At 40.0% G+C, this 25426-nt stretch overlaps 1 protein-coding gene across 3 annotated transcripts in view; it reads left to right on the top strand.

Moving 5' to 3' along the window:
* The window catches only part of GRHL2 (grainyhead-like 2 (Drosophila)), a 199417-nt gene that overhangs the window by 75389 nt on the left and 98602 nt on the right, over positions 1 to 25426 (top strand). For all 3 annotated transcript variants that reach the window (XM_011983481.1, XM_011983482.1, XM_011983483.1), the window contains 3 exons: positions 8739 to 8794; positions 14686 to 14842; positions 20799 to 20910. In XM_011983481.1, coding sequence (XP_011838871.1) covers positions 8739 to 8794; positions 14686 to 14842; positions 20799 to 20910 — 325 coding nt within the window. The remainder of the gene's footprint in view (positions 1 to 8738; positions 8795 to 14685; positions 14843 to 20798; positions 20911 to 25426) is intronic.

Raw genomic sequence — 25426 nt, forward strand, 5'->3', positions numbered from 1 at the left:
TTTTTTTTTTTTTTTTATCTTTCAGGTAAGCAAAGAGTACAAAAGGTTGGTGAGCAGGGACTAGCTCTCTGCAAAGTTGCAGAGAGCAACTCTTCTATACTAGGTCATAGAAGTTGCACTAGCAGCCCTGCCACTCCTGGCACCAGTCATTTCTGAGTGCCTACTATATTCTGTGGAATAAGGGAGTGACAAAAGTGACATATGATAAATTTCTTGTCCTTAAGAGGCTGTCGTATTTCTTGGGCTCTGGTAGCTTTATAATCAAACTTTCAATGCCCTTGAAATTTAAAAAATGGTCTTAAAATTACCTTTCTTAGCTTCCTGTATCATACTGCTTAAAATAGTTAATAAACTTTCTTTCTTTGTTTTTTTTAAACTGAGTGAAGGATCTTGTAGAGTCTTTGGTATTGTTGATTATTTGATTTGCTCTCAAGTAGTCAGGGGTGCTTCTGTAGAAAAGCAAATAACTGAAATTATCACTCCACGATCCCATGTGAGGTACATGCTTTTTCACCAAAAGATTGCCACTGATGTATTTTCTCACACAGTGTAGAAATATTCCATTAGTCACAGAATAGTGTATGGACGTGGTCCAATGTCAACGGAATCATCATGCTATTTGGGGGATGTGTTATCAGTTATGTTTGTATTGTAGATAAAGAGTCTTGTGAAAGGAAGCTATTGTATTTTGGGCTTTATTTTGAAGTAGATGAGAAAGTAAAGAAACATACCAGAAACTAAGCATAAAGACTATTCCCACTGATTTTGGTGGAGCTGCTTTCCTTGTCTTGGAAATCAGTGTTTACATGGCATATTGTATTTCAGCCTGATGTAAATTAAATTGAATGACCTACTATGATCGTTAGCTATTTCATTGCCAACTGGTTATAAGATTAAGTGATTTCAGAGTAATTTCACCAAGAAAATTTCATTAAGGAAAATTTGTCTAAACTCGTTTATTCTAGGCAAACTATTAAAATATCTAGAGCCCTTGTTGAATAATCAAATTTGTTTTGCCATTTGATCCCAATTCTTCTGTGTGCATGTACATGTGCATGTGTAGTGTAGCAGGGAAGGGAGTAGTTTGTTTTAACTCAGGCTGGGATTTTTGAAAAGACAGTGGTAGCATTAAAAGTGCTTTAGCCTGGGAGTGGTGGCTCATGCCTATAATCCCAGCACTTTGGGAGGCAGAGGCAGGAGGATCATTTGAGCCCATGAATTAAAGACTAGCCTGGGCAACATAGTGAGACCCTATCTCTACAAAACTATGAAATAAATTAGCCAGATGTGGTGGCATGCACCTGTAGTCTGAGCTGCTTGGGAGGCTGAGGTGGAAGGATTGCTTTAGTCCAGGAAATTCAGGCTGCAGCGAGCTATGATCATGCCACTGCACTCCAGCTTGGGTGACAGAGCAAGGCCCTGTCTCAGAAAAAAAAAAAAAAAAAGGTACTTTAATGGATGAATTTTAGCTAATTTGATCTATCTTTTATTCTACATCCTCTTTGTAATAACTTTTGGCAAGTACGTGTTGATTTATACTGGGTATTAGGCATCATGGTGATGTGGAAGCTTAGGGCAAAAGGCATGCCTAGTTTCTGCTAGAAGCTTACAATCTGTCTGTATGTGTGAAGGCAAATAATGCTAGATGCCATTTACTGAGTTCTACTCTGTGTCAGGGACCAAGGCTTACTCATTTTACATCTAATCCTTACTACCATCCTGCAAAGAAGGTGCATTATTTTTCCCATTTTACAAATGAAGAGACAGAGGTTCAGAGAGGTTAAGAAACAAACCGAAGATCATGCCATTAATAAGCAAAGAGTATAGTTGATAAATGTACAATGGAGTGGTAATTAAGACCAAAAATGTTTTAAGAAACATTTAAAAATTAAAAGATGGAAAGATTTTTATCAAAAATCATATAGATATGTAATCGTAATAAGAAATCAAAATGAAAGCAAGAATTTGTTTATTCTGTACTACAGTTTTCTATAAGTTAGTTAACAATAGTTTCTGGTTTAGGAACAAAGGAACACCAAGATCTCAGTGATTTAATACAATAAAATGTTATTTCTTGCTAATAAAAATACTGATGCATGTCTGTACAGCTCTCTTCCAATTAGTGACTCAGGAATCCAGGGGCCCTGTATCTTGTGACATTATCATCTCTATGTGTGGTTTCTAGTATCTCCCCAGCAGAGGAAGGGAGGCCGTGGAGATGGCATACTGACTAGTAAAGCCATACTTTACTGACTTTAGTCATATTGACTAGCTGACCTGAAAGTGGCGCAACTGCACCATCTCACATTTCATTGGCTAGAACTAGCCACATGATCAACCTAACTGCAAGAGGGCCAAGAAGTTTAATTCTCCCATTAGTCCTCCCATGTGCTCAAGAATTGAGAATTATTTATGAGTGAATATCAGACAGCTCTACTGTGTCTGATGTTCATAATTCAACTCCAGGCACATTATTTGTAGAATTAACATAGTTTGCAGAGCATCTTGAAATGAAAGCAAAGAATGACTATTTGTCATTATCTGGATAGATATATGATCATTAGTCCATTGATTTTATATTCATCTAGTCTGAAACTGGAAGTGATCCTGGATCTAAACCCTATCCAACATGATTGATTGACAACTGGTAGTCCATTATCCCCCACACATTTAAAGGATAAAATCTCAAAGATGTTGATTCATCTACTAAATTGGAACATGGCTTCACTTCTGATTAATGCACAGTTTTATTATGTTTATCTTAAACATATGATGCAGTGGCTATGATAACACCAAATTTCTATCATTTTGTTAATGTGTTTTAACATCAAGCAAAATTTTAGAAAATCTCTGGCATACACATTTTATACCTTAGGAGGATTTAAATCTCTCTATATGTAGTCGAAGTCGATAAGACTAGATCACGCATTTTTTAGATTAACAGGGCATTTACCCACCTCATGCATAGAACATCTATGAACATCCCAGTTCTGTTAAAGCTGTTATTTAACTTTGCAGCACCATTCGACACTGTTGATCACTCTTCCCTCTTGCAAATGCTCTTGGCTTCATGTCCACAGCTTCAGTTGTCATTTGTGTCCAAAAGACCTTCCAATTTTATTCTCCAGCCTGGTCCTCTCTTCTGAACTAATAAACTTTATTATATCTAACTGCCCATTTGATTTTTTTACTTATCCCGTCTAACTTATGATCCTCCCCCATGTTCCCCTTGTGCTCTCCACCTTCATAAGTGGCACTGCCATCCTTCTGGTTGCTCAAGCTCTTCCTTCAGTTCATCTAATCCATTATCAATTCTATCAATTTTACATTCTTAACATCTCTGAAATTCATCCATTTGTCTCCACTGTACTTCACCATACAGGCCCAAGCTGTCACTATCTCTGGCCTCTAATACTGCCATTTCAGCTTTTGTACACTGTACCTGTGATAGTCTTTTCAATATGGAAGTCTGATCATTCCACCCCCTCACTTAGATCCCACTGCTCTTAGGATTAAAGATCTAATTTTTTTTTTTTTATTTTTTATTTTTTGGAGATGGAGTCTTACTTGTTGCCCAGGCTGTACTGGTGCTATCTCAGCTCACTGCAACCTCCGCCACCCGGGTTCAAGCGATTCTCCTACCTCACCCTATGGAGTAGCTGGGACTACAGGCGTGGCACCACCATGCCCAGCTAATTTTTATATTTTTAGTAGAGACAGGGTTTTGTCTTGTTGGCCAGGCTGTTCTTGAACTCCTGACCTCAAGTGATCTGCCCACCTCGGCCTCCCAAAGTACTGAGATTACAGGCATAAGCCACTGAGCCCAGTTAAAGATCTAAGTCTTTAACGGGTTTACGAGGCACTGCAGAGTCTGTGTCTCCAATGCTTCTCCCATCTTTTCTCATACAACTTTCCTCCTTCTATCCTCTGCTCTAGGCTCCAATAGGTTCTGTGAGCCTCACATGCCCCCTTCTGACTCAGGACCTATGTGTATGTTGGTCCATGGGCTAGAACTGAGCTGTATAATACCATAGCCACTAGCCATGTGTGATTATTAAAATGAAATAAAATTAAGAATTCAGTCCATCAGTCCCACTAACTATGTTTTACATGTACATGCAGCTAGAGGCTACCATATTGGGTAGTGAAAATATAGAACACTTCCATCGTTGTACAAGACCCTATTGGACAATACTGCCCTAGAGTATTCTTTACTACCTTTCTATACCCTTCCTTCTGTGTAACTTCCTTAGGGAAGCCCTTTTTTTTTTCTGTCACTCCAATTCCTACTGGAGTCAGTTTTCTTTGTATCTAAATCCACCACCCCGGAGACGACCACAAACACATCCGTAGTCAAAGTTACACTTATTTAGCCTGCCTCAGCAGGAGACCCTTAACAGCATCTCAGTCAGGGAGAGTTGAGAGCTCTTCATAATGTTTGGTCATGTGCTGGATGAGTCCAAGGAGGGATTACAGAAGTGACAACCAGCTCTGAATTGGATACTGTCAAGATGTAGGGACACCCAGCAACTGGATATCTCATGATCATTGTTCAGAAGGAGGGAGCATTATTCACCTTGTTATTGTGTTATTATCTTCTGGGGCTCTGTTGGAAGCACTGCTTACCTCCTGTCGACCTTATCCATGTTTCTCTGGAAGCATTGCACTCTGTTAGGAACATTAAGGTTGACTGCCAGTGGTGCCAATTTTCGCTTTCTCATAGCAGTGAATGTGATGAGCTCATATAGAACTGTTGCTCTTCTTCAGAATGCCTGCACACAGAATGTAGTTTTTAAAAATAAACAATTGTTTGATTAGTGTTTTTTCCTACTTGACCAGAAGCTTCATGAGAGCAGAGACATATTCTCCTTTTGTTCACCGCTGTATCTGTAGCACTGAGCACAGTGCCTGATATAAAGTAAATGTTCAGTAAATGTTTATTGAAAGAGTGAATGAATAAATGATGGGACCTAAAAAATTAGTGGCTAGTCAAAGACAAGAAATGGTTTAGCAATTTGTGATTTCCATACAGTTAAAGAAACATTGTCTTTTTGAGACATATTCTTACCAGATAGCTCGTTTCCACAACACGAGAGAAAGAACAGAATTCCAATATTTGAGATTTAAATATGTTTATGATTGCCTGATGTCCAAGGTCCTTTAAGAGTAATCTATCAAATATATATTATCATACCTTCTTTACTATCATTTTTCTGAGTTCAAATTTATAGATGCACTATATCAAGTCACAGTAAAATACAGTGATGTTGGCTGTCTGACTGCCTTTTGGCATCCTACAAATTATATTAATAGGTCTCCAAACAACTGTGGAAACTTGATAACTGTATCCAGAACGACCTGAGCATTTTGGTTCTAATTCCTAATACTAATTCATTTATAGCCATATAACCCATCAGTGTAATAAGGTCTCATCTGAAGGATGGTGATGTTTTCTAGGTACACTATCCATTTAATTCTTTTAAAATTATATAGATAATGTAATAGAATTGAAGAAAAAATTTTCAGCTTAATGAAAAATAATATCTAGGCTTGTAATATGGTAACTACAGTAGTCACCACTACTATAACATGGAACTAGGAAAAACGTTTATTTTTTTCTTATTTTATTTTATTTTATTTTATTTTTATTTTTATTATACTTTAAGTTCTAGGGTACATGTGCATAACGTGCAGGTTTGTTACATATGTATACTTGTGCCATGTTGGTGTGCTGCACCCATCAACTCGTCAGCACCCATCAACTCGTCATTTACATCAGGTATAACTCCCAGTGCAATCCTTCCCCCCTCCCCGCTCCCCATGATAGGCCCCGGTGTGTGATATTCCCCTTCCCGAGTCCAAGTGATCTCATTGTTCAGTTCCCACCTATGAGTGCGAACATGTGGTGTTTGGTTTTCTGTTCTTGCGATAGTTTGCTGAGAATGATGATTTCCAGCTGCATCCATGTCCCTACAAAGGACACAAACTCATCCTTTTTTATGGCTGCATAGTATTCCATGGTGTATATGTATGTTTAGTTTTTCACAGTTCTTATCCTCATGCATTCATGCATTGAAGTGGGATTCTGTATTTCAGCCAGCACGTAGTTGAATCTTTCTGAGTCTGAAGATTTGTAGTATCACACCTTCTCGCGCAATCTGGGGAATTAGAACCACAGAATTTACAAGTCCAATATGCTTTAGGAGGCTAGCCTATCCTCAGACTGCAGAAATCTATGGCATGGATGGTAATCCACTCTTGCCATGTATACTAATGCTGATTCACCATGGTTTTTATGGGTTACTGCATATTCCTTCAAGCAAAGACTTTGGAAATGCATCTGTGTCTCCAAGTCACTCCTTTAAATATTTTTTTTATCATATTACCTTCCTACTCCAAAATTTTCTAAATCCTGACCATATAAAATGTAAATACATTTTCCTAAATCAGTCTGTCCAGTAGAACCTTCTGCAATGATGGAAAATTTTTTAATACTATCCAACGTTAGTCACTAGCCAATGTGTGAATGTAGTACTTGAAATGTGGCTAGTTGACTGAGGAACCGAAAGTTTAAATGTATTTCAATCTAATCAACTTAAATTTAAATAGCACATGGAGCTAGGGGCTATCATATTGGGCACCAAGACCTAAATTTTCAAGTTCCTACTAAATAACCAAGCAAGGCCTGTGTCCTTGGTCTCATGTATGCACCACATTTGTACTCATCATTTTTGTCTTGACTCACGGTGGCCCTCTTTTGCTTGGGTTACTTTCTCTCAGTTCCTTCAGTTAATCCAGGCTATCTTTGGCTTCCAAGGGTCAGAGTGAAGCTCACCAGCTCTATGAAATCCCCCTATAATTTTGCTGATCTTCCTTTCCTGGCAATGCCCATTCTATGCTTTTCCAGTCAAGACACATGAATGAATGATGATTCAACATAGACTTTCATATGTAGTCATTTGCTATATTTCAGTTTTTTTTTTTTTAACGTGAATGTATTCCATCCCCTCGACCAATTTTTATCTCTCTGAGGCCAGGACAGTGTCATATATAATTGTGTGTTTCTTCTGGCACCAAAGCAGATGGTGAAGCCCCAGAAAATTCCCATTGAGTGCTTTGCTGATTACCTAATTGATTGCAAAAGAAACACAAATCTGTACCTTTGATTCTCTGTCATGATTATTTAATCAGCCAACAAGTATTTGGGCAATGTTCATGGGATTCGTCTGGGTAAAGTTTGAAGGGAAGATCATCTTCTTGAATTCAAGGAGTAAGACTGGATAAGAAGAAGGATCATAAATATGTATGGAAACTATGATATAAGGTATGCTGAATTCCAGAGATGATGGTTAGGGGTTGTGAGGAAGTTTGGAAAATAGCTGTGATAACATTTCTCCTTTAGAAGGAAACCCTTGAAATGCTGGTCAAAGAATGTAAGTTTATTGCACAGAAATGAGAGACAAGAAGGTTATTTCTTAAGACGAGACACTTGAAAAATGGTCATAGTGAAAGAACAAGATATGTGGTCAATGAAATGCTTTTTCATCCATATTCTACAATATTCACTTCAGATCAAGAATTAGGGCTTTTGGTCATCTACTTTTGAAAAGGTTCTAAAACGTAGCAAAGCACATCCTATATGCACTGTGCATACAATTGAACATCTTGAGACCCAAGCTTCTTTGTGTGTAATACTAAACTTAGTTTCCCCAGAAAACCTACTGTTCCAATATCGTGATAATGAAGATCCTTAGAGAAGGACACTGAATAGGGTCAAACTATTACTTTATAATAGTATTTATACATGTACATAGTGCTCACTATGTACCAGGCTCTATTCTTAGTAACTTTATTTTTTTTTTTTTTTAAGAAAATAAGGTCTTAATAGGCACTCCAGCCTATTGCTCAGGCTGGACTCAAGTGACGTGATGGTAGCTCACTGCAGCCTTGAACTCTTGGGCTCAAGCGATGCTCCCGCCTCAACTTTCTGGGTAGCTGGGACTACAGGCATGAGCCACCACATACAGCTAATTTTATTTTATTTTATTTTTTGTCAAGACAGGTCTTGCTTTATTGTCCAGGCTGGTCTGAAACTCCTGGCTTCAAGCAATTCTCCTGCCTTAGCCTCCCAAAGTGCAGGATTACAGGCATGAGTTACCATGCCCAGCCTATTCTTAGTACTTTTTAAAACTTATTTAATTCTTCTATTTATTACAAATAGAAATTTTATAGATGAAGAAAATATAGTATTTGACTCATTTTATATAGGTAGCAGGTAAAAGAGCTAGAACTTGACCCTATACAATCTTGCTCCAGAAACTATGTTCTTAACCATTCTACTGTATTGCTTTTTGCTGTGCTATATAATCTCTGTGTAATTCATGTTCTGTTAATTCAGAATTTGTGACGTTTGGAATAAGTGTTGGAAACAATAGCAAATGGCAGAGATGTATTATGTATTTGAGGAAACAGCTTCCAGTATCTCAAACACTATAGGAACACCTGTGAACACGTGAATAACATACAAAGCACAAATGTATTTTCTGTTGAGTGTAGCTCTAAGTGAGGAAGTGATAGGTGAGTTCTATGACTACATTTGCTGTAGTTGAAAACATAATATCAAATATATAGCTTTCTTTTCTAGTGAGAGAATAAAATAGTTGGGATACATTTATTATTATCATTTTTGCATAATGACTTACCTACTTGTTTTAATTCCGATGACTCATATTTTGCAGAAATTTCGGAGTGCTTCAGTTGGGGCTGAGGAGTACATGTATGATCAGACATCAAGGTGAGTTACCAGGAGATGCATCCTTAGAAACTGATTAACTGATAACCTTTTAAATATACCTTCAAGTTATACCTTTAAACCTTTTTTCTTTGTAAACTTTTACAGAACAGTGTGATTTCCTTTGCCTCAGTGCTTTTTTCTTTATACAAAGGACTTCTATATCATTATTTCCAGTATTGACCAATTTTCTGGGGCCTACACCCTTTTCTTCCTTCTGTTGGTTAGACATTCCTTCTTAGGTGTTCCTCTGAACCTCATACTCATGTGCTTCCAGCCCAACAAGTGTAATATGAAGCTCTATCTTTTTTTCTTCTTTCCCTCCTCTTCCACTTGTTTCACACCTAGTGTTCTGCTTTTATTTCCTATTGTGGCTAATGATGTAGCCATTTTCCAAGCCACCCCAGCTAGAGGTAAAGGATTTGGCTTCTTTCATGTTGGACTTTCTCAGCACTTGCCAAATGCTGAATTGTCTGTTCCACTTGTCATCTCTTTTCCAAATTATCCTTGTCAACTTTCTCCTGAGCTATTGCAATACATTGGATCTCCCTGCCAACACTTCTTTTTTGTTCCACTGTGCACATAGCCAGCTACCAGCTATCATGCACTCAGGTGCCTTCCATGTGCAGCAGTGTGAGTAGGATTGGGGATAAGATATAATCTCCCCTTACAAGAGGTCCATACACTTTTGAAGGAGACAAATGTGATGACAGACAAATTGAAAAACATTTGCTAAGAAATGAGTCCTGCTATGGAGATATATAAACAGAGTTAAATGGACCTATAGTCCTGCACATGTGTGTGGGAGTAGGAAGGTGTGTGGGGTTGAGGGCAAATATTCACAGGAAGTGGCATTTGAGCTGCATCTTAAAGGGTTAATAGCAGGTGTTTTCTAAGGAAAGAAGGAAGATTAAGAACATTCCAGGTAGAAGAGTCATGTTTTAAGACCTTGGTTATGCTCATGTCTGAAGACAGGAGAGAATGGCAGCTGGGCGTGGTGGCTCATGCCTGTAATCCAGCACTTTGGGAGGCTGAAGTGGGAGGATCACTTGAGCTCAGAAGTTCAAGACCAGCCTGGCCAACACAGTAAGACGCCATTACATTTAAAAAAACAAAAAGAGAGAGAGGGAGAAAGTGGCAAGAAATGAATTTATCTCCCCCATTTACAAAACTTACCAAATATTTCATCATTTCAGGCAGAATTGAACTCAAATTCCTTATGAAGGTCATCAGGGCCCTCTATGTTTTGGTCCCTCTTTACTTAAAATCCCATCTCCCACTATGTTTCTTGCTCCTTTGCTTTTACGCATATGGCCCTCTTCCATTCTCTTGGTTTCCTCTTAAAGTCCTCTGGTTCCAATCTCAGGCTCCCCACTCATCCTTCCCAGATCATCTTATTTAGAATTTGGAGTGTGTTGTGGAGATGGGGCAGGAAGCAGGAGGCAGGGAAGACTGGACTTGAAATTGCCTTCTAAAATGTGGGAATAAAAGTCTAATTTGCATGCTCTAAATCCAAAGCACCATTTCAGCAACTGCTAGGCCAGTGGGAAGAGCAAGGACCTACCAGTGACTTGACCTAGTTTCTCTTTCCACTGCTGCCATGGTCCAGCAGAGTGAGCGCGTCTCTTAGCCTCCCCTTAGCTGCGAAATGAGGAAGGTGGGCTGAATCTCAGGTTTTTATCCTGTGTTATGGGCAGGCTTGATGGACACAAATCCCTGAAATTATATTAAAAATAGTTTATGTTCATAAGTGCCTTTATCTGGGAAGGAAAGTTCACTGCTTTCTTCATGTTTTCAAAGCAATCTGTGCCCTAGATAAGACGCAAGCTACTGGTCTAGGTGATTCCTAATATCCTGTCCGGGTCTAAAATGCTATGATTCAATGGCACTGTATTGAAACTGTCTCTTATACACATCTAGATGTGTATAAGAGACAGGATTACAGGCATGAGTTACCATGCCCAGCCTATTCTTAGTACTTTTTAAAACTTATTTAATTCTTCTATTTATTACAAATAGAAATTTTATAGATGAAGAAAATATAGTATTTGACTCATTTTATATAGGTAGCAGGTAAAAGAGCTAGAACTTGACCCTATACAATCTTGCTCCAGAAACTATGTTCTTAACCATTCTACTGTATTGCTTTTTGCTGTGCTATATAATCTCTGTGTAATTCATGTTCTGTTAATTCAGAATTTGTGACGTTTGGAATAAGTGTTGGAAACAATAGCAAATGGCAGAGATGTATTATGTATTTGAGGAAACAGCTTCCAGTATCTCAAACACTATAGGAACACCTGTGAACACGTGAATAACATACAAAGCACAAATGTATTTTCTGTTGAGTGTAGCTCTAAGTGAGGAAGTGATAGGTGAGTTCTATGACTACATTTGCTGTAGTTGAAAACATAATATCAAATATATAGCTTTCTTTTCTAGTGAGAGAATAAAATAGTTGGGATACATTTATTATTATCATTTTTGCATAATGACTTACCTACTTGTTTTAATTCCGATGACTCATATTTTGCAGAAATTTCGGAGTGCTTCAGTTGGGGCTGAGGAGTACATGTATGATCAGACATCAAGGTGAGTTACCAGGAGATGCATCCTTAGAAACTGATTAACTGATAACCTTTTAAATATACCTTCAAGTTATACCTTTAAACCTTTTTTCTTTGTAAACTTTTACAGAACAGTGTGATTTCCTTTGCCTCAGTGCTTTTTTCTTTATACAAAGGACTTCTATATCATTATTTCCAGTATTGACCAATTTTCTGGGGCCTACACCCTTTTCTTCCTTCTGTTGGTTAGACATTCCTTCTTAGGTGTTCCTCTGAACCTCATACTCATGTGCTTCCAGCCCAACAAGTGTAATATGAAGCTCTATCTTTTTTTCTTCTTTCCCTCCTCTTCCACTTGTTTCACACCTAGTGTTCTGCTTTTATTTCCTATTGTGGCTAATGATGTAGCCATTTTCCAAGCCACCCCAGCTAGAGGTAAAGGATTTGGCTTCTTTCATGTTGGACTTTCTCAGCACTTGCCAAATGCTGAATTGTCTGTTCCACTTGTCATCTCTTTTCCAAATTATCCTTGTCAACTTTCTCCTGAGCTATTGCAATACATTGGATCTCCCTGCCAACACTTCTTTTTTGTTCCACTGTGCACATAGCCAGCTACCAGCTATCATGCACTCAGGTGCCTTCCATGTGCAGCAGTGTGAGTAGGATTGGGGATAAGATATAATCTCCCCTTACAAGAGGTCCATACACTTTTGAAGGAGACAAATGTGATGACAGACAAATTGAAAAACATTTGCTAAGAAATGAGTCCTGCTATGGAGATATATAAACAGAGTTAAATGGACCTATAGTCCTGCACATGTGTGTGGGAGTAGGAAGGTGTGTGGGGTTGAGGGCAAATATTCACAGGAAGTGGCATTTGAGCTGCATCTTAAAGGGTTAATAGCAGGTGTTTTCTAAGGAAAGAAGGAAGATTAAGAACATTCCAGGTAGAAGAGTCATGTTTTAAGACCTTGGTTATGCTCATGTCTGAAGACAGGAGAGAATGGCAGCTGGGCGTGGTGGCTCATGCCTGTAATCCAGCACTTTGGGAGGCTGAAGTGGGAGGATCACTTGAGCTCAGAAGTTCAAGACCAGCCTGGCCAACACAGTAAGACGCCATTACATTTAAAAAAACAAAAAGAGAGAGAGGGAGAAAGTGGCAAGAAATGAATTTATCTCCCCCATTTACAAAACTTACCAAATATTTCATCATTTCAGGCAGAATTGAACTCAAATTCCTTATGAAGGTCATCAGGGCCCTCTATGTTTTGGTCCCTCTTTACTTAAAATCCCATCTCCCACTATGTTTCTTGCTCCTTTGCTTTTACGCATATGGCCCTCTTCCATTCTCTTGGTTTCCTCTTAAAGTCCTCTGGTTCCAATCTCAGGCTCCCCACTCATCCTTCCCAGATCATCTTATTTAGAATTTGGAGTGTGTTGTGGAGATGGGGCAGGAAGCAGGAGGCAGGGAAGACTGGACTTGAAATTGCCTTCTAAAATGTGGGAATAAAAGTCTAATTTGCATGCTCTAAATCCAAAGCACCATTTCAGCAACTGCTAGGCCAGTGGGAAGAGCAAGGACCTACCAGTGACTTGACCTAGTTTCTCTTTCCACTGCTGCCATGGTCCAGCAGAGTGAGCGCGTCTCTTAGCCTCCCCTTAGCTGCGAAATGAGGAAGGTGGGCTGAATCTCAGGTTTTTATCCTGTGTTATGGGCAGGCTTGATGGACACAAATCCCTGAAATTATATTAAAAATAGTTTATGTTCATAAGTGCCTTTATCTGGGAAGGAAAGTTCACTGCTTTCTTCATGTTTTCAAAGCAGTCTGTGCCCTAGATAAGACGCAAGCTACTGGTCTAGGTGATTCCTAATATCCTGTCCGGGTCTAAAATGCTATGATTCAATGGCACTGTATTGAAATTGCTTTTTCAGACAAAATGACAATGGAATCAGTTCTGTTTTGAATGATTTATTTCCCAACTTCTTTTAAGACACATATTCCAGAATTTGCTTAGTTTATTAGCTTAAGCCTAAGATTTTTTTTATCATAAAAGAGGAATATTATTCTGCCCTTCAGATTTTTTTGTCATCATAAAAGTTCAAAAATAAACAAAACATTACAGAAATATTTAACATAGAAAGCAAGAACCCCCCATAATCCTGTCAGGAAACCATTTTCAGAGACAAAGTTTGAGTCGTCTTTGTGCCCAGCCTTCCAAAGACTTTGAAATAAAAGAGCTAAAAATATAAACTCAATGGAGAGTTTCTGATGATCTAGAAAATACGCAGTGTTTGTTAGTGGATTGTCACTGTGTGCTGTCCTGCAGTATAACAGAAATAAATATTTCTGAATGAATGTGTTAAACAAAAAATGATTGTGGTTCATACCTGTTGTGTTATTTTAAATAATTGATATTCTCTTCGAAGTTGGGAAAAATCAGTGTTTTTCTTTTGTAAATTATATCATGTTTTTAAAAAAATATGAGGGACACTATTTAGAGCAGGGATCTGCACACTTTTTTTGTGATGAACTAGAGAGTAAGAATTTGAGGTTTAGCAGGCGATCATCTCTACCACAACGACTCAACTTTGCTGTTGTAGTACGAAAGCAGTCATAGACAATATGTAAACAAGTGAGTGCAGTTGTGTTCCAATAGACTTTATTTACAAAAACAGGCAGTGAGAGGGATTTGGCCTATGGGCCATCATTTGCAAACCCCTGATTTTGAACAACCCTACCATGAGTTCTGCAGGCTTGAAAGCAAGAAGCAAAAGACAAAAAGTACTCCCTGTTATTAGGGAACTAGATTCTCAGGTGAATGTTTGAGTTTTGGATTTTCATGTTTTGAGATGCTTTATAGTAAGATACAGCTATCTGTAACACCTTGGTTAGACAACAAAACAAAACAAAAAAAGGTTAGGTATATATATGAATTGAACAAAATTATTTATTGCGTTGTTTTGTTGTTAGGGTAAAAATGGCAAATTCTATTCATTCTTAAGCTTCGAGCATTACCTAATTGCCAGCTAAGATCTACCAGGGGTTCTCCTGGTAGAGCGTTTTCTTGCACAATTGGCCAGGCACATCGTGGACTTTCTCCCCTTCCAAACCATCTGGTTTATGGGCCACTATTAGAAATGTTATATATATTGTACTAGCAATGACCTTTGGTCTGGTCTCATCTCTTTTGCCATATGCTGTGTTTTGTCTCTAAAACAGTAAACATTGGTTAATATTGATGTGAAATGCTATTGATGTGAAATTGGTCAAAAAAGCAGAAATGTCCAAGTGAGTGGATCTGACCACTGTTTGTTTTCTTTCACAGTGGCACGTTTCAGTACACCCTGGAAGCCACCAAATCTCTCCGTCAGAAGCAGGGGGAGGGCCCCATGACCTACCTCAACAAGGGACAGTTCTATGCCATAACACTCAGTGAGACCGGAGACAACAAATGCTTCCGACACCCCATCAGCAAAGTCAGGGTAGGGGCCAAATTTCTCAGATAAAGTACAAAGGAATCCAATGAATGGAATGGCTACCTCACAGCCTTGTGGAATAGCATGGAAAGAAAGATAAAACCTTCAACATAAATAATTCTAGAACGAACGTCAGAGGGTTGGGGCAAGAGCACTTACCGGCTCGTAGTTTATCATTGTAATGAGTAACCAGTAAACCCCAGGGAAGGGACGTGGTTGGAACATGCTGTCTGACTGTATCCGAGGAATTTTCCTGCTTCACTCACTGCTTATGTGCTTCCTTGTTGTGGTTGTTTTCAGTCAATTGGTCATAATTTTTCAAGTAAGTAGCTGTAAGTCAGAACCCCTCTGTGGGTGAGAAAGAGCTGTGTTCTATTCTATAAAGGAAAATGCAGCTCACTCTGAATCCCTGGGCCTGGTGGAACTCGGTTTCAAAGCCTTCTGCAGCCCAGTGCTTTCTCAGGGTTCCAGAGACGAGGTACGATCCCCACCAGGAGTCACTTGGGGGAATTTTCAGATTCATGAGTGTTCGTTCTACTTGTGGGAAATGCAACTGGCTCTCCCTTCTCTGGAAGCCTGCCAGCTTCTGGCGTACGTGCTACTGCCAAGAAGGGAGAGGCCCGGTAATCCTTCTCTACTGAAAAGGAAAATGATAGCACAGCTCTGAAAAGAGGTGGAAGGATTTTCCTGATCTGTTGTAAAATGATTTATGCTGTTGTGTCCATGGTGCCCAGCCCACCTTATTTTAGTCACAGCTCCCTCCTCCTAACCACTTCAGAACACTTAAGAAAGGAGCACATGGTGTGCCTACAGCGCCACAACTCGGGCACACCCCCCAGTGCAGGTGGGGCACAGGTTCCACACAAGGCTGAGCTCACTGCAGTGAGAAAGTTGTGTGCCCATCAGGAGAATTAGTAAGTTCTAACACTGTGGTCAAGACTGCGGTGGAGAATATGCCATCATCATAATAATAGCAAGAGTCATAAAATAACAATTTATATTTATTATCTTCAAGCGCCAGGTACTGTATTAGGTACCATCTGTCTAGTAACTCATTGGAACTGACAACAACCCTATGAAAAAGGTACTATTGTTTTTATGATATTACAGATAAGGAAACTGGGTGATAAAGTTTCAGAAGCTAGTAACTGGCCAAGGTTACATAGCTAAAAGGCAAGGGAACCAGGATCCACCCTAGGCCATCAGACTCCTGAACCCAACTCTCTTTACCATGAGGTTGCGCTGTGTTAAGCAGCATGGAGGGCTGAAGGCAGGCAAATGTTAGCCTGGATATATTTCTCTCTGGATATATTTCCTATAAATTACATCCTCCCCCTCTCGTATATGAGCATCTGGTAAGACGACGCTGAATAAATTTGCTTTTTTTTAAAGCCTTATAAATTCCAAGTGTTAGTATAACTCGTATACGCCCTCTTAACACCATTATCATCAACCTGGAAAAAATGGTGGGTGGTTAGTATTCTAAGGTCATGACAAGAGTTTGGAGTACAGGGACTTTCCCAAGAATTCTACTTTGCTGAAATCATGAAAATAATTTAATAAGGAAATTTTATTTCTTTATGTTCCATTTTGGCTGAAATGAAGAGTCCCCCCTTTTTTGTAAGGACTTCAACCTCCACCCTTGGAGACTAAGTGAGCACCGCAGGCTTGAAAGCAAGAAGCAAAAGACAAAAAGTACTCCCTGTTATTAGGGAACTAGATTCTCAGGTGAATGTTTGAGTTTTGGATTTTCATGTTTTGAGATGCTTTATAGTAAGATACAGCTATCTGTAACACCTTGGTTAGACAACAAAACAAAACAAAAAAAGGTTAGGTATATATATGAATTGAACAAAATTATTTATTGCGTTGTTTTGTTGTTAGGGTAAAAATGGCAAATTCTATTCATTCTTAAGCTTCGAGCATTACCTAATTGCCAGCTAAGATCTACCAGGGGTTCTCCTGGTAGAGCGTTTTCTTGCACAATTGGCCAGGCACATCGTGGACTTTCTCCCCTTCCAAACCATCTGGTTTATGGGCCACTATTAGAAATGTTATATATATTGTACTAGCAATGACCTTTGGTCTGGTCTCATCTCTTTTGCCATATGCTGTGTTTTGTCTCTAAAACAGTAAACATTGGTTAATATTGATGTGAAATGCTATTGATGTGAAATTGGTCAAAAAAGCAGAAATGTCCAAGTGAGTGGATCTGACCACTGTTTGTTTTCTTTCACAGTGGCACGTTTCAGTACACCCTGGAAGCCACCAAATCTCTCCGTCAGAAGCAGGGGGAGGGCCCCATGACCTACCTCAACAAGGGACAGTTCTATGCCATAACACTCAGTGAGACCGGAGACAACAAATGCTTCCGACACCCCATCAGCAAAGTCAGGGTAGGGGCCAAATTTCTCAGATAAAGTACAAAGGAATCCAATGAATGGAATGGCTACCTCACAGCCTTGTGGAATAGCATGGAAAGAAAGATAAAACCTTCAACATAAATAATTCTAGAACGAACGTCAGAGGGTTGGGGCAAGAGCACTTACCGGCTCGTAGTTTATCATTGTAATGAGTAACCAGTAAACCCCAGGGAAGGGACGTGGTTGGAACATGCTGTCTGACTGTATCCGAGGAATTTTCCCGCTTCACTCACTGCTTATGTGCTTCCTTGTTGTGGTTGTTTTCAATCAATTGGTCATAATTTTTCAAGTAAGTAGCTGTAAGTCAGAACCCCTCTGTGGGTGAGAAAGAGCTGTGTTCTATTCTATAAAGGAAAATGCAGCTCACTCTGAATCCCTGGGCCTGGTGGAACTCGGTTTCAAAGTCTTCTGCAGCCCAGTGCTTTCTCAGGGTTCCAGAGACGAGGTACGATCCCCACCAGGAGTCACTTGGGGGAATTTTCAGATTCATGAGTGTTCGTTCTACTTGTGGGAAATGCAACTGGCTCTCCCTTCTCTGGAAGCCTGCCAGCTTCTGGCGTACGTGCTACTGCCAAGAAGGGAGAGGCCCGGTAATCCTTCTCTACTGAAAAGGAAAATGATAGCACAGCTCTGAAAAGAGGTGGAAGGATTTTCCTGATCTGTTGTAAAATGATTTATGCTGTTGTGTCCATGGTGCCCAGCCCACCTTATTTTAGTCACAGCTCCCTCCTCCTAACCACTTCAGAACACTTAAGAAAGGAGCACATGGTGTGCCTACAGCGCCACAACTCGGGCACACCCCCCAGTGCAGGTGGGGCACAGGTTCCACACAAGGCTGAGCTCACTGCAGTGAGAAAGTTGTGTGCCCATCAGGAGAATTAGTAAGTTCTAACACTGTGGTCAAGACTGCGGTGGAGAATATGCCATCATCATAATAATAGCAAGAGTCATAAAATAACAATTTATATTTATTATCTTCAAGCGCCAGGTACTGTATTAGGTACCATCTGTCTAGTAACTCATTGAAACTGACAACAACCCTATGAAAAAGGTACTATTGTTTTTATGATATTACAGATAAGGAAACTGGGTGATAAAGTTTCAGAAGCTAGTAACTGGCCAAGGTTACATAGCTAAAAGGCAAGGGAACCAGGATTCACCCTAGGCCATCAGACTCCTGAACCCAACTCTCTTTACCATGAGGTTGTGCTGTGTTAAGCAGCATGGAGGGCTGAAGGCAGGCAAATGTTAGCCTGGATATATTTCTCTCTGGATATATTTCCTATAAATTACATCCTCCCCCTCTCGTATATGAGCATCTGGTAAGACGACGCTGAATAAATTTGCTTTTTTTTAAAGCCTTATAAATTCCAAGTGTTAGTATAACTCGTATACGCCCTCTTAACACCATTATCATCAACCTGGAAAAAATGGTGGGTGGTTAGTATTCTAAGGTCATGACAAGAGTTTGGAGTACAGGGACTTTCCCAAGAATTCTACTTTGCTGAAATCATGAAAATAATTTAATAAGGAAATTTTATTTCTTTATGTTCCATTTTGGCTGAAATGAAGAGTCCCCCCTTTTTTGTAAGGACTTCAACCTCCACCCTTGGAGACTAAGTTGGCACCTCAGAGTGGCTCTTTCTTACTCCCCAGCTCTGGGGCAAGAAGGAGAAATGTGTTTGTAACCTACCAGCATTTATTTCTGAGAACAGTGTTTCATTCCAAGTCAAAGCATGTAGGGCGTGGTAACAACAGTTTCAAACTGCTTTTTTCTTTATCATTGAAGAAATAAATTTCCATACCAAGAATATGCCATTATTTATGCTAATTTAGACACTTGCCAGAAAAAATATTACTTTAAATGTTATTGTTATTTTGAGACAGAAATAAATACCAGGAAGCCACGCAGTAAGCTTTTACACATAAATGGAAAAGTTTGAGGCGTGGCAGGGGTAGAATGAAAAGCTGGCTGAGCTCATAGTTGCACCAGCACAGAGAATGGTTTTCTTTGTTGTCATGTATCCAGTGCCTCTGAAGATCACACTGCTTGTGAATTTGAAACAATATGGATATATATTTCTACATGGTTTTCCTAACAAACATCTGCTTTCTCGTGTAAAAATTGTTTACACATACTTTAGGCAAGAGCCAGATTTCGAAGTGACAGCCAGCCACCAGCATGTATTTACTGTCTATTATTCGTCAAGTGCCAGGGTGAATGGCAGACACTGTTTCTGTCCTTGCTAAGTTTGATGTTAATTGGGAAGACATTGCCATTGGCTGAATAATTGTAAATAAGTAAATGACTACTAATGTGTAAACTGCTACAAAGGAGAAGGTTGTTTTGGTTTTGGTTTTGGAGACAGGGTCTTGCTCTGTCACCCAGGCTAGAGTGCAGTGGCATGATCACTACTCATTGAAGCCTCATGGATCCTCCTGTCTCAGCCTCCCAAGTAGCTGGGACTTCAGATGTGCACCACCATGCCTGGCATTTTATTTTATTTTATTTTGTTTTATTTTGTTTTGTTTTATTTTATTTTATTGCAGAGACAGGGTCTCACTATATTCCCCAGACTGGTCTTGAATTTCTGGACTCAAGAGATCTTCCCACCTCAGTTTCCCAAAGTGTTGAGATTACAGGCATGAGTTACCCAGCCCCGCCCTAAGAAGTTCTTAAGGAATGAAAGTCCATGAAATATTTTTCTGGAACAGTAGGAAGGTGCCTAAGAAGTGTTTTGGATGTGCAGTGAGAGGAGGAGTATTCCTGATACTGTAATTAAAGGGTTTTATTTGGAAGAGGGTTGTTTTTGGTACTGTTTCCTTTTCATAAGTGACGGTGAATTAATGTGTATTTAGTTTAATGAGGCTGTTTATAATTTAGAACTGAAAAGAGTTTTGAATTCTTATTTCTGCAAGATATAATTAGTTTCTCAAGCTCATTTTAAAGTACATTCACATTAGATTTAAATAGATATCATAGTTGCTCTTGTGTTTTTCGGTGTATGAAATATCTGTAGTTTAGATCTATGTTCACCAGTATGAATTTGTCTTTTAGCATTTTCCTCATTTCCTTGGTATTTTTCTCATTAATTTTGATATTCCAGCCTGAGGCACTTCATTAGCCCACAAACAGATGTTTGCTTCTTTACAAATGGCATCACATTTTATGTTTAAGGAGTAGAAATTTCAAAAGAATGCTTGTTTCCAATGCAAGAAAAAAAAATTTGGGTGGGTTTCTGCTGACCTCACAAAATAATACATTTGTTGATAATTGGTTGATCTGGTTGTTTATAACCTCCTGGTAAAACTGATGTAGGACTCTTTTTTTTTCCTTCATGTTGTTCTTATTTTTCAATCATTTTTTGAGTAGGTCCATTTTATAACAAAACAGACATACAACCAAGCTTGTCTGGGCTTTTCTAAAGCAAGAAAAGCAACATGACACAAAAATACCTCTGGTAGAACTTCCAGAACTGGAGACTGAGGCAACAGAGGCACTGAACAAAAAGTAAGCTCCACGATTCTCCCCTCTGCAGAGTGTGGTGATGGTGGTCTTCAGTGAAGACAAAAACAGAGATGAACAGCTCAAATACTGGAAATACTGGCACTCTCGGCAGCATACGGCAAAGCAGAGGGTCCTTGACATTGGTAAGTTGACCTTGACTTCCCTGTATAATCCTTGATAAACTGACATGTTGTCTCGATGCCAAGGGGAGCCCGGCGCAGTAATCACAGCTGGAGCCACAGAGCTCTTGTGATGTGCCAGGCACGAGTCTATGTCAGGACATTTAGTGCAGATCAGACTGAGTAACCAAAATCAGGCTAAGGCGAGAGCAAAGCATTTTCTATTCTATGAAAGTCAACTGTGTCTCATAAAATCATAGTCATATATTTAGATTTGCAATGACCATTTCAATTCCTAAGACGTGTTTTCATGGCCTCTCCATTTGAACCTAATAGGCAGTCAGCAGGTCAGATGAACTCTTATCCCTGTGACATAAATAAACTCAAGCTCATGTGACCCTAAAGGCATTTGGCAAAGGTCACGTGACTACACAGTGAGTTTCTAGTTCCCTGTCCAGTGTTTTTTCCATTTCAACACACACCTAGTGTATGCAATGCTAGGTGGTCAGGCAAGTGAACCGTTTAAAGAAGAAGTGAATCTGCCAGGAGTCTGTATACCCCTAAACATGAGGTCTGTTCTGTACAGACCAGCAGCCCCCTGGATGGCACATCACTCGGGGTTCAGTCTGGAAGGCAACACCCATGCCCAGTAATTCACTGGGCATGAGTCCATTGCCAAGGTTGGAGAGGCTGAAGGCACAATGAGACAACTCAGCTATTACCTGCAGGGCTGGAGAATCAAAGGGAGGAGGAGGTGGGTGTTGGAGGAGCCACCCAGCAGGAGCTGGGACCACAGAGAGAGCTGCTTTCCAATGGGAGATGAAAGCACAGCAGAATCACTGCCAGAGACATTCTCAATGCCAAGAAGGAGGAGAAGAACTGTCCTGGCTTCTTTCTGCCTCCTGATCTCTTGCCAGTGCCTCCCATTGGCAGAATTTAACTCAGAGTCAGAGGGCACATTAACCCGGAAAGTGCAGTTTGCAGAATCAACCTCTGAGATGCAGAGCAAAGCAGGGGAAGTCAGGGAATAGATCTTAAAGGCTCCAAAAATTACTTAAAAACAGACAGTAATGTATGTGTTTCCAAATAATTTTAAGACTGTTTCCATAAGAAGTAAGTCATTTCTCATTTGTAGACTTTATTACTCCATTTTGCTGACTAAGATGCTGCAGTCCAAATGAGTGTGGGCTAAGTGAAGGTTCCCGTCATGTTGGGTATGAAAAGGTATTACTGAGCCTTGCAAAGGATGATTACTTTGATTTCTTACACACTGCAATGAGGACTTTTCAGATCTTCCATTTCACCCTGGCTAGGACTCCTTGACCACAATGGCAGATTTTAGTGACTAGGATAGGGTCAGAGACTCATCGTAGAAGATATTGAAACTAGTTACTGGTTTTTCTTGCAAAATAGTTAAGCCGCTCCTCACCCCTGCATCACACACATACACCTATTGTATTAACTAGTCAAACATATTTATCGAATAAACAAGGAAACTGGGGCCTAGGAAGGCTCACTGGCCTATATCACATGACTCCCCCTCAGATAATTAGTGCAACAACCGGGATAAGATCTGTCTTCCTGACCTGGGTTGATAAACTAAACCAAGACCTGGTGACTAGGACGGGGATTGGGGATACTTGCCTTAACCTGTTTAGTTAAATCTGCATAGAGCAGAGGAACAATTTTATTTTATTTAAAAAGTTAGCCTTATAATTATTACCCAAGAAAATGAAAGGAGCAATTAAAGAGAAATATGGCGTAGGTCCAAATAAGGCAAATAATAAAAGCATTTTACTGGCATGCCTGTTGATCCAACTTTGATATCGTTACAGGGTTTACTTTTCTGAGACTAGAATGATTTTTCAGATCTTGTGAGACTTCATATCTTCTCTTCTTTATCATCTCTTGCCTGCCTTCAGACTTTTCTTTCTGTATACACGTGTGTCCCCATAGACACACACATGCTTTGTCTCTGAGATTCGTGACATTTACTAAGTAGCTTCTGGGTAGCTGGGTGAGTTGCTTCCAACCTGAGAACAAGGCATTAAATCCATCAGTTAGCTTCAATGAGACATGTATTTTCTGAGCACAGTCTCTACCCCAACTTCAACCTGACATCTGCTCACATAGAGTGAGAAAATATGCAAAAATCTCATATAATTCATTCTTCTGCTAGATTAAAAAAATCAAATCATGCATTTCTCTGCCGGTGGGTTGTAAACACCATTTCCCATGTAAAGGAGCGCCGATGGTGTCCTGGCACATATGTCTGCCTGTTGCACCATCATCTGCTCTAACTCTGGAGTGTGATGTTGAGAAGGTCACCCCTTGTCTCCACTAGGAATATCATGGAAGGTTATCACTGCCTGCAGAGGGTGAAGGAAGGCAGAGTGGGTGGGCCATACATTTGCCAGTTTTGGTTAGGAACCTTCTAATGGCCTAAACAATAAAATAAAAAAAGAAGTATCCGGAATTATTTGATGCATTTCTTTTTCAAAACCTCCGTGAAGCTGGAGGTTAAACTCAGGGCTCAAAAGTCGCAGTTCCCAAATCTCCACTAGCATCTATGGTCTGCAGATCCAACCAAGTCAGCCAGGCAGTGACCCTGAAGCTGGAGTTAGAGACCAAGATGAGGGCCCCTTAGCTAAAGCAAGGGTTATTTTTTTAAAATTGATACATAATAATTATACATACTTATGGAATACCTGTGATATTTTGATATAGGCATACAATATGCAATGATCAAATCAGGGCATTTAGGATATCCATCGCCTCAAACATTTACCATTTATTTGTGCTCAGAATATCTCAAATCTTCTCTTCTAGCTATTTTGAAATATACAATAAATTATTGCTAACTGTAGTCACACAGCTCTGCTGTTGAACGCTGGAACTTATTCCTGCTATCTAACTGTGTTTGTACCCATTAACCAACCTCTCTTCATCCTGCCATCCCCATCACTCTTCCCAGCCAGGGTGACCTCAAGTGATCTGCCTGCCTTGGCCTCCCAAAGTGCTGGGATTATAGGCGAGAGCCACCGCACCTGGCCAAAATAACCCATTTTCTTGTTTAAAAGCCGAGATGCTAAGAGGGAAGAATTTTATGCAAGGTCACACATGTGATAAGTGGTATGTAGGTGGGATAGAAACCCAAGAATGCCAAAATGGGCACCATTTTTTATTTTTATTTATATTATTTATTTGTTTACTTATTTATTTATTTTTGAGACGGAATCTCACTCTGTTGCCCAGGCTGGAGTGCAGTGGCACAATCTCTGCTCACTGCAAGCTCCGACTCCCTGGTTCAAGCGATTCTCCTGCGTCAGCCTCCTGAGTAGCTGGGGCTACAGGCACATGCCACCACACCCAGCTAATTTTTTGTACTTTTAGTAGAGATGGAGTTTCACAGTGTTAGCCAGGATGGTGTTGATTTCCTGACCTTGTGATCTGCCCGTCTCGGCCTCCCAAAGTGCTGGGATTACAGGTGTGAACCACTGCACCCCGCCATTAAAAAAAAAAAAATATTTGAAGCCCTCTCTCCACCATATACCGCCTTTGTATTCCAGCCTCTAGCCAGTTCTTGGCATCCACCAGGCCATCTACATGGAGAGTGGCTGATTTACAGACGTCCTGATTCTTTGGTCTGTGCCTTCCTCTCCAGATGTGGAGGATGTTTTGCAGTCTGAGTGGTGGACCTCTCAGCTCCTACTGGTTCTGACACTGGTGGAAGCCAGTTTGATACGCGGTTCTTGTACATTGGGTCATAAACTGTTTGGCAGGAGTTGGGGGCAGGGGAAGAAAACATTAGCAATGAGCTCTAACTTGATATAAGTAAACCAAACAAACCCAGGCCCCAAGTAGATTCTGCTGCTTTTCAAAACACATAAGCAAAGTCCTCTAAGTCTCACAAGTTCATTCTTGTAAGCTCCTTGAATAACGACAATTATTCAAGGTCATAAATAAGTTTACATTCTGCAGTCCCAGGAGCATTCCTGTATCAGTTATACCTCCTGTGTGGAATCACCACTTAAAATTAAATTTGCAGTTTGATTTCCTCTGAGTGAGAAAGCCCCTTTAAAAGAAGACATGGAGTTAGGAATGGCCCCATATTAGTTAACACCGGTTTCAGGAAAAGCATAGTTATTCCATATTCATTCTGCAAAAGTTTACTGAACACCTACTATGTGCCAGACCCTTTGTTAGGCACTGGCAACACAAATGTAATTAAGGCAGAGCCCTGTACTCAAACTGCTCAAGACTAAGGGGCAAGAAGATGACTAGCTGAGATACCACGTGGTAAGTGGCAGCATAGAAGAGCGCTTCCCAGAGAAGTTTCTGAGACTCATCTGAAAGGATAACTAGGGCATATGAGGTCAAAAAGGTAGGGAAGGGTGCTGCAAGTCGTGCAATAGCACGTTCATAGGTACGATAATCAAGACAAACAAAAGTGGGACTGAGGCCGGGTGTGGTGGCTCACGCCTCTAATCCCAGCACTTTGGGAGGCCGTGGTGGCCAGATCACGTGAGGCGAAAAGTTC

This window comes from Mandrillus leucophaeus, unplaced genomic scaffold (genome assembly GCF_000951045.1).
Source record: "Mandrillus leucophaeus isolate KB7577 unplaced genomic scaffold, Mleu.le_1.0 Scaffold250, whole genome shotgun sequence".
Taxonomy (NCBI): domain Eukaryota; kingdom Metazoa; phylum Chordata; class Mammalia; order Primates; family Cercopithecidae; genus Mandrillus; species Mandrillus leucophaeus.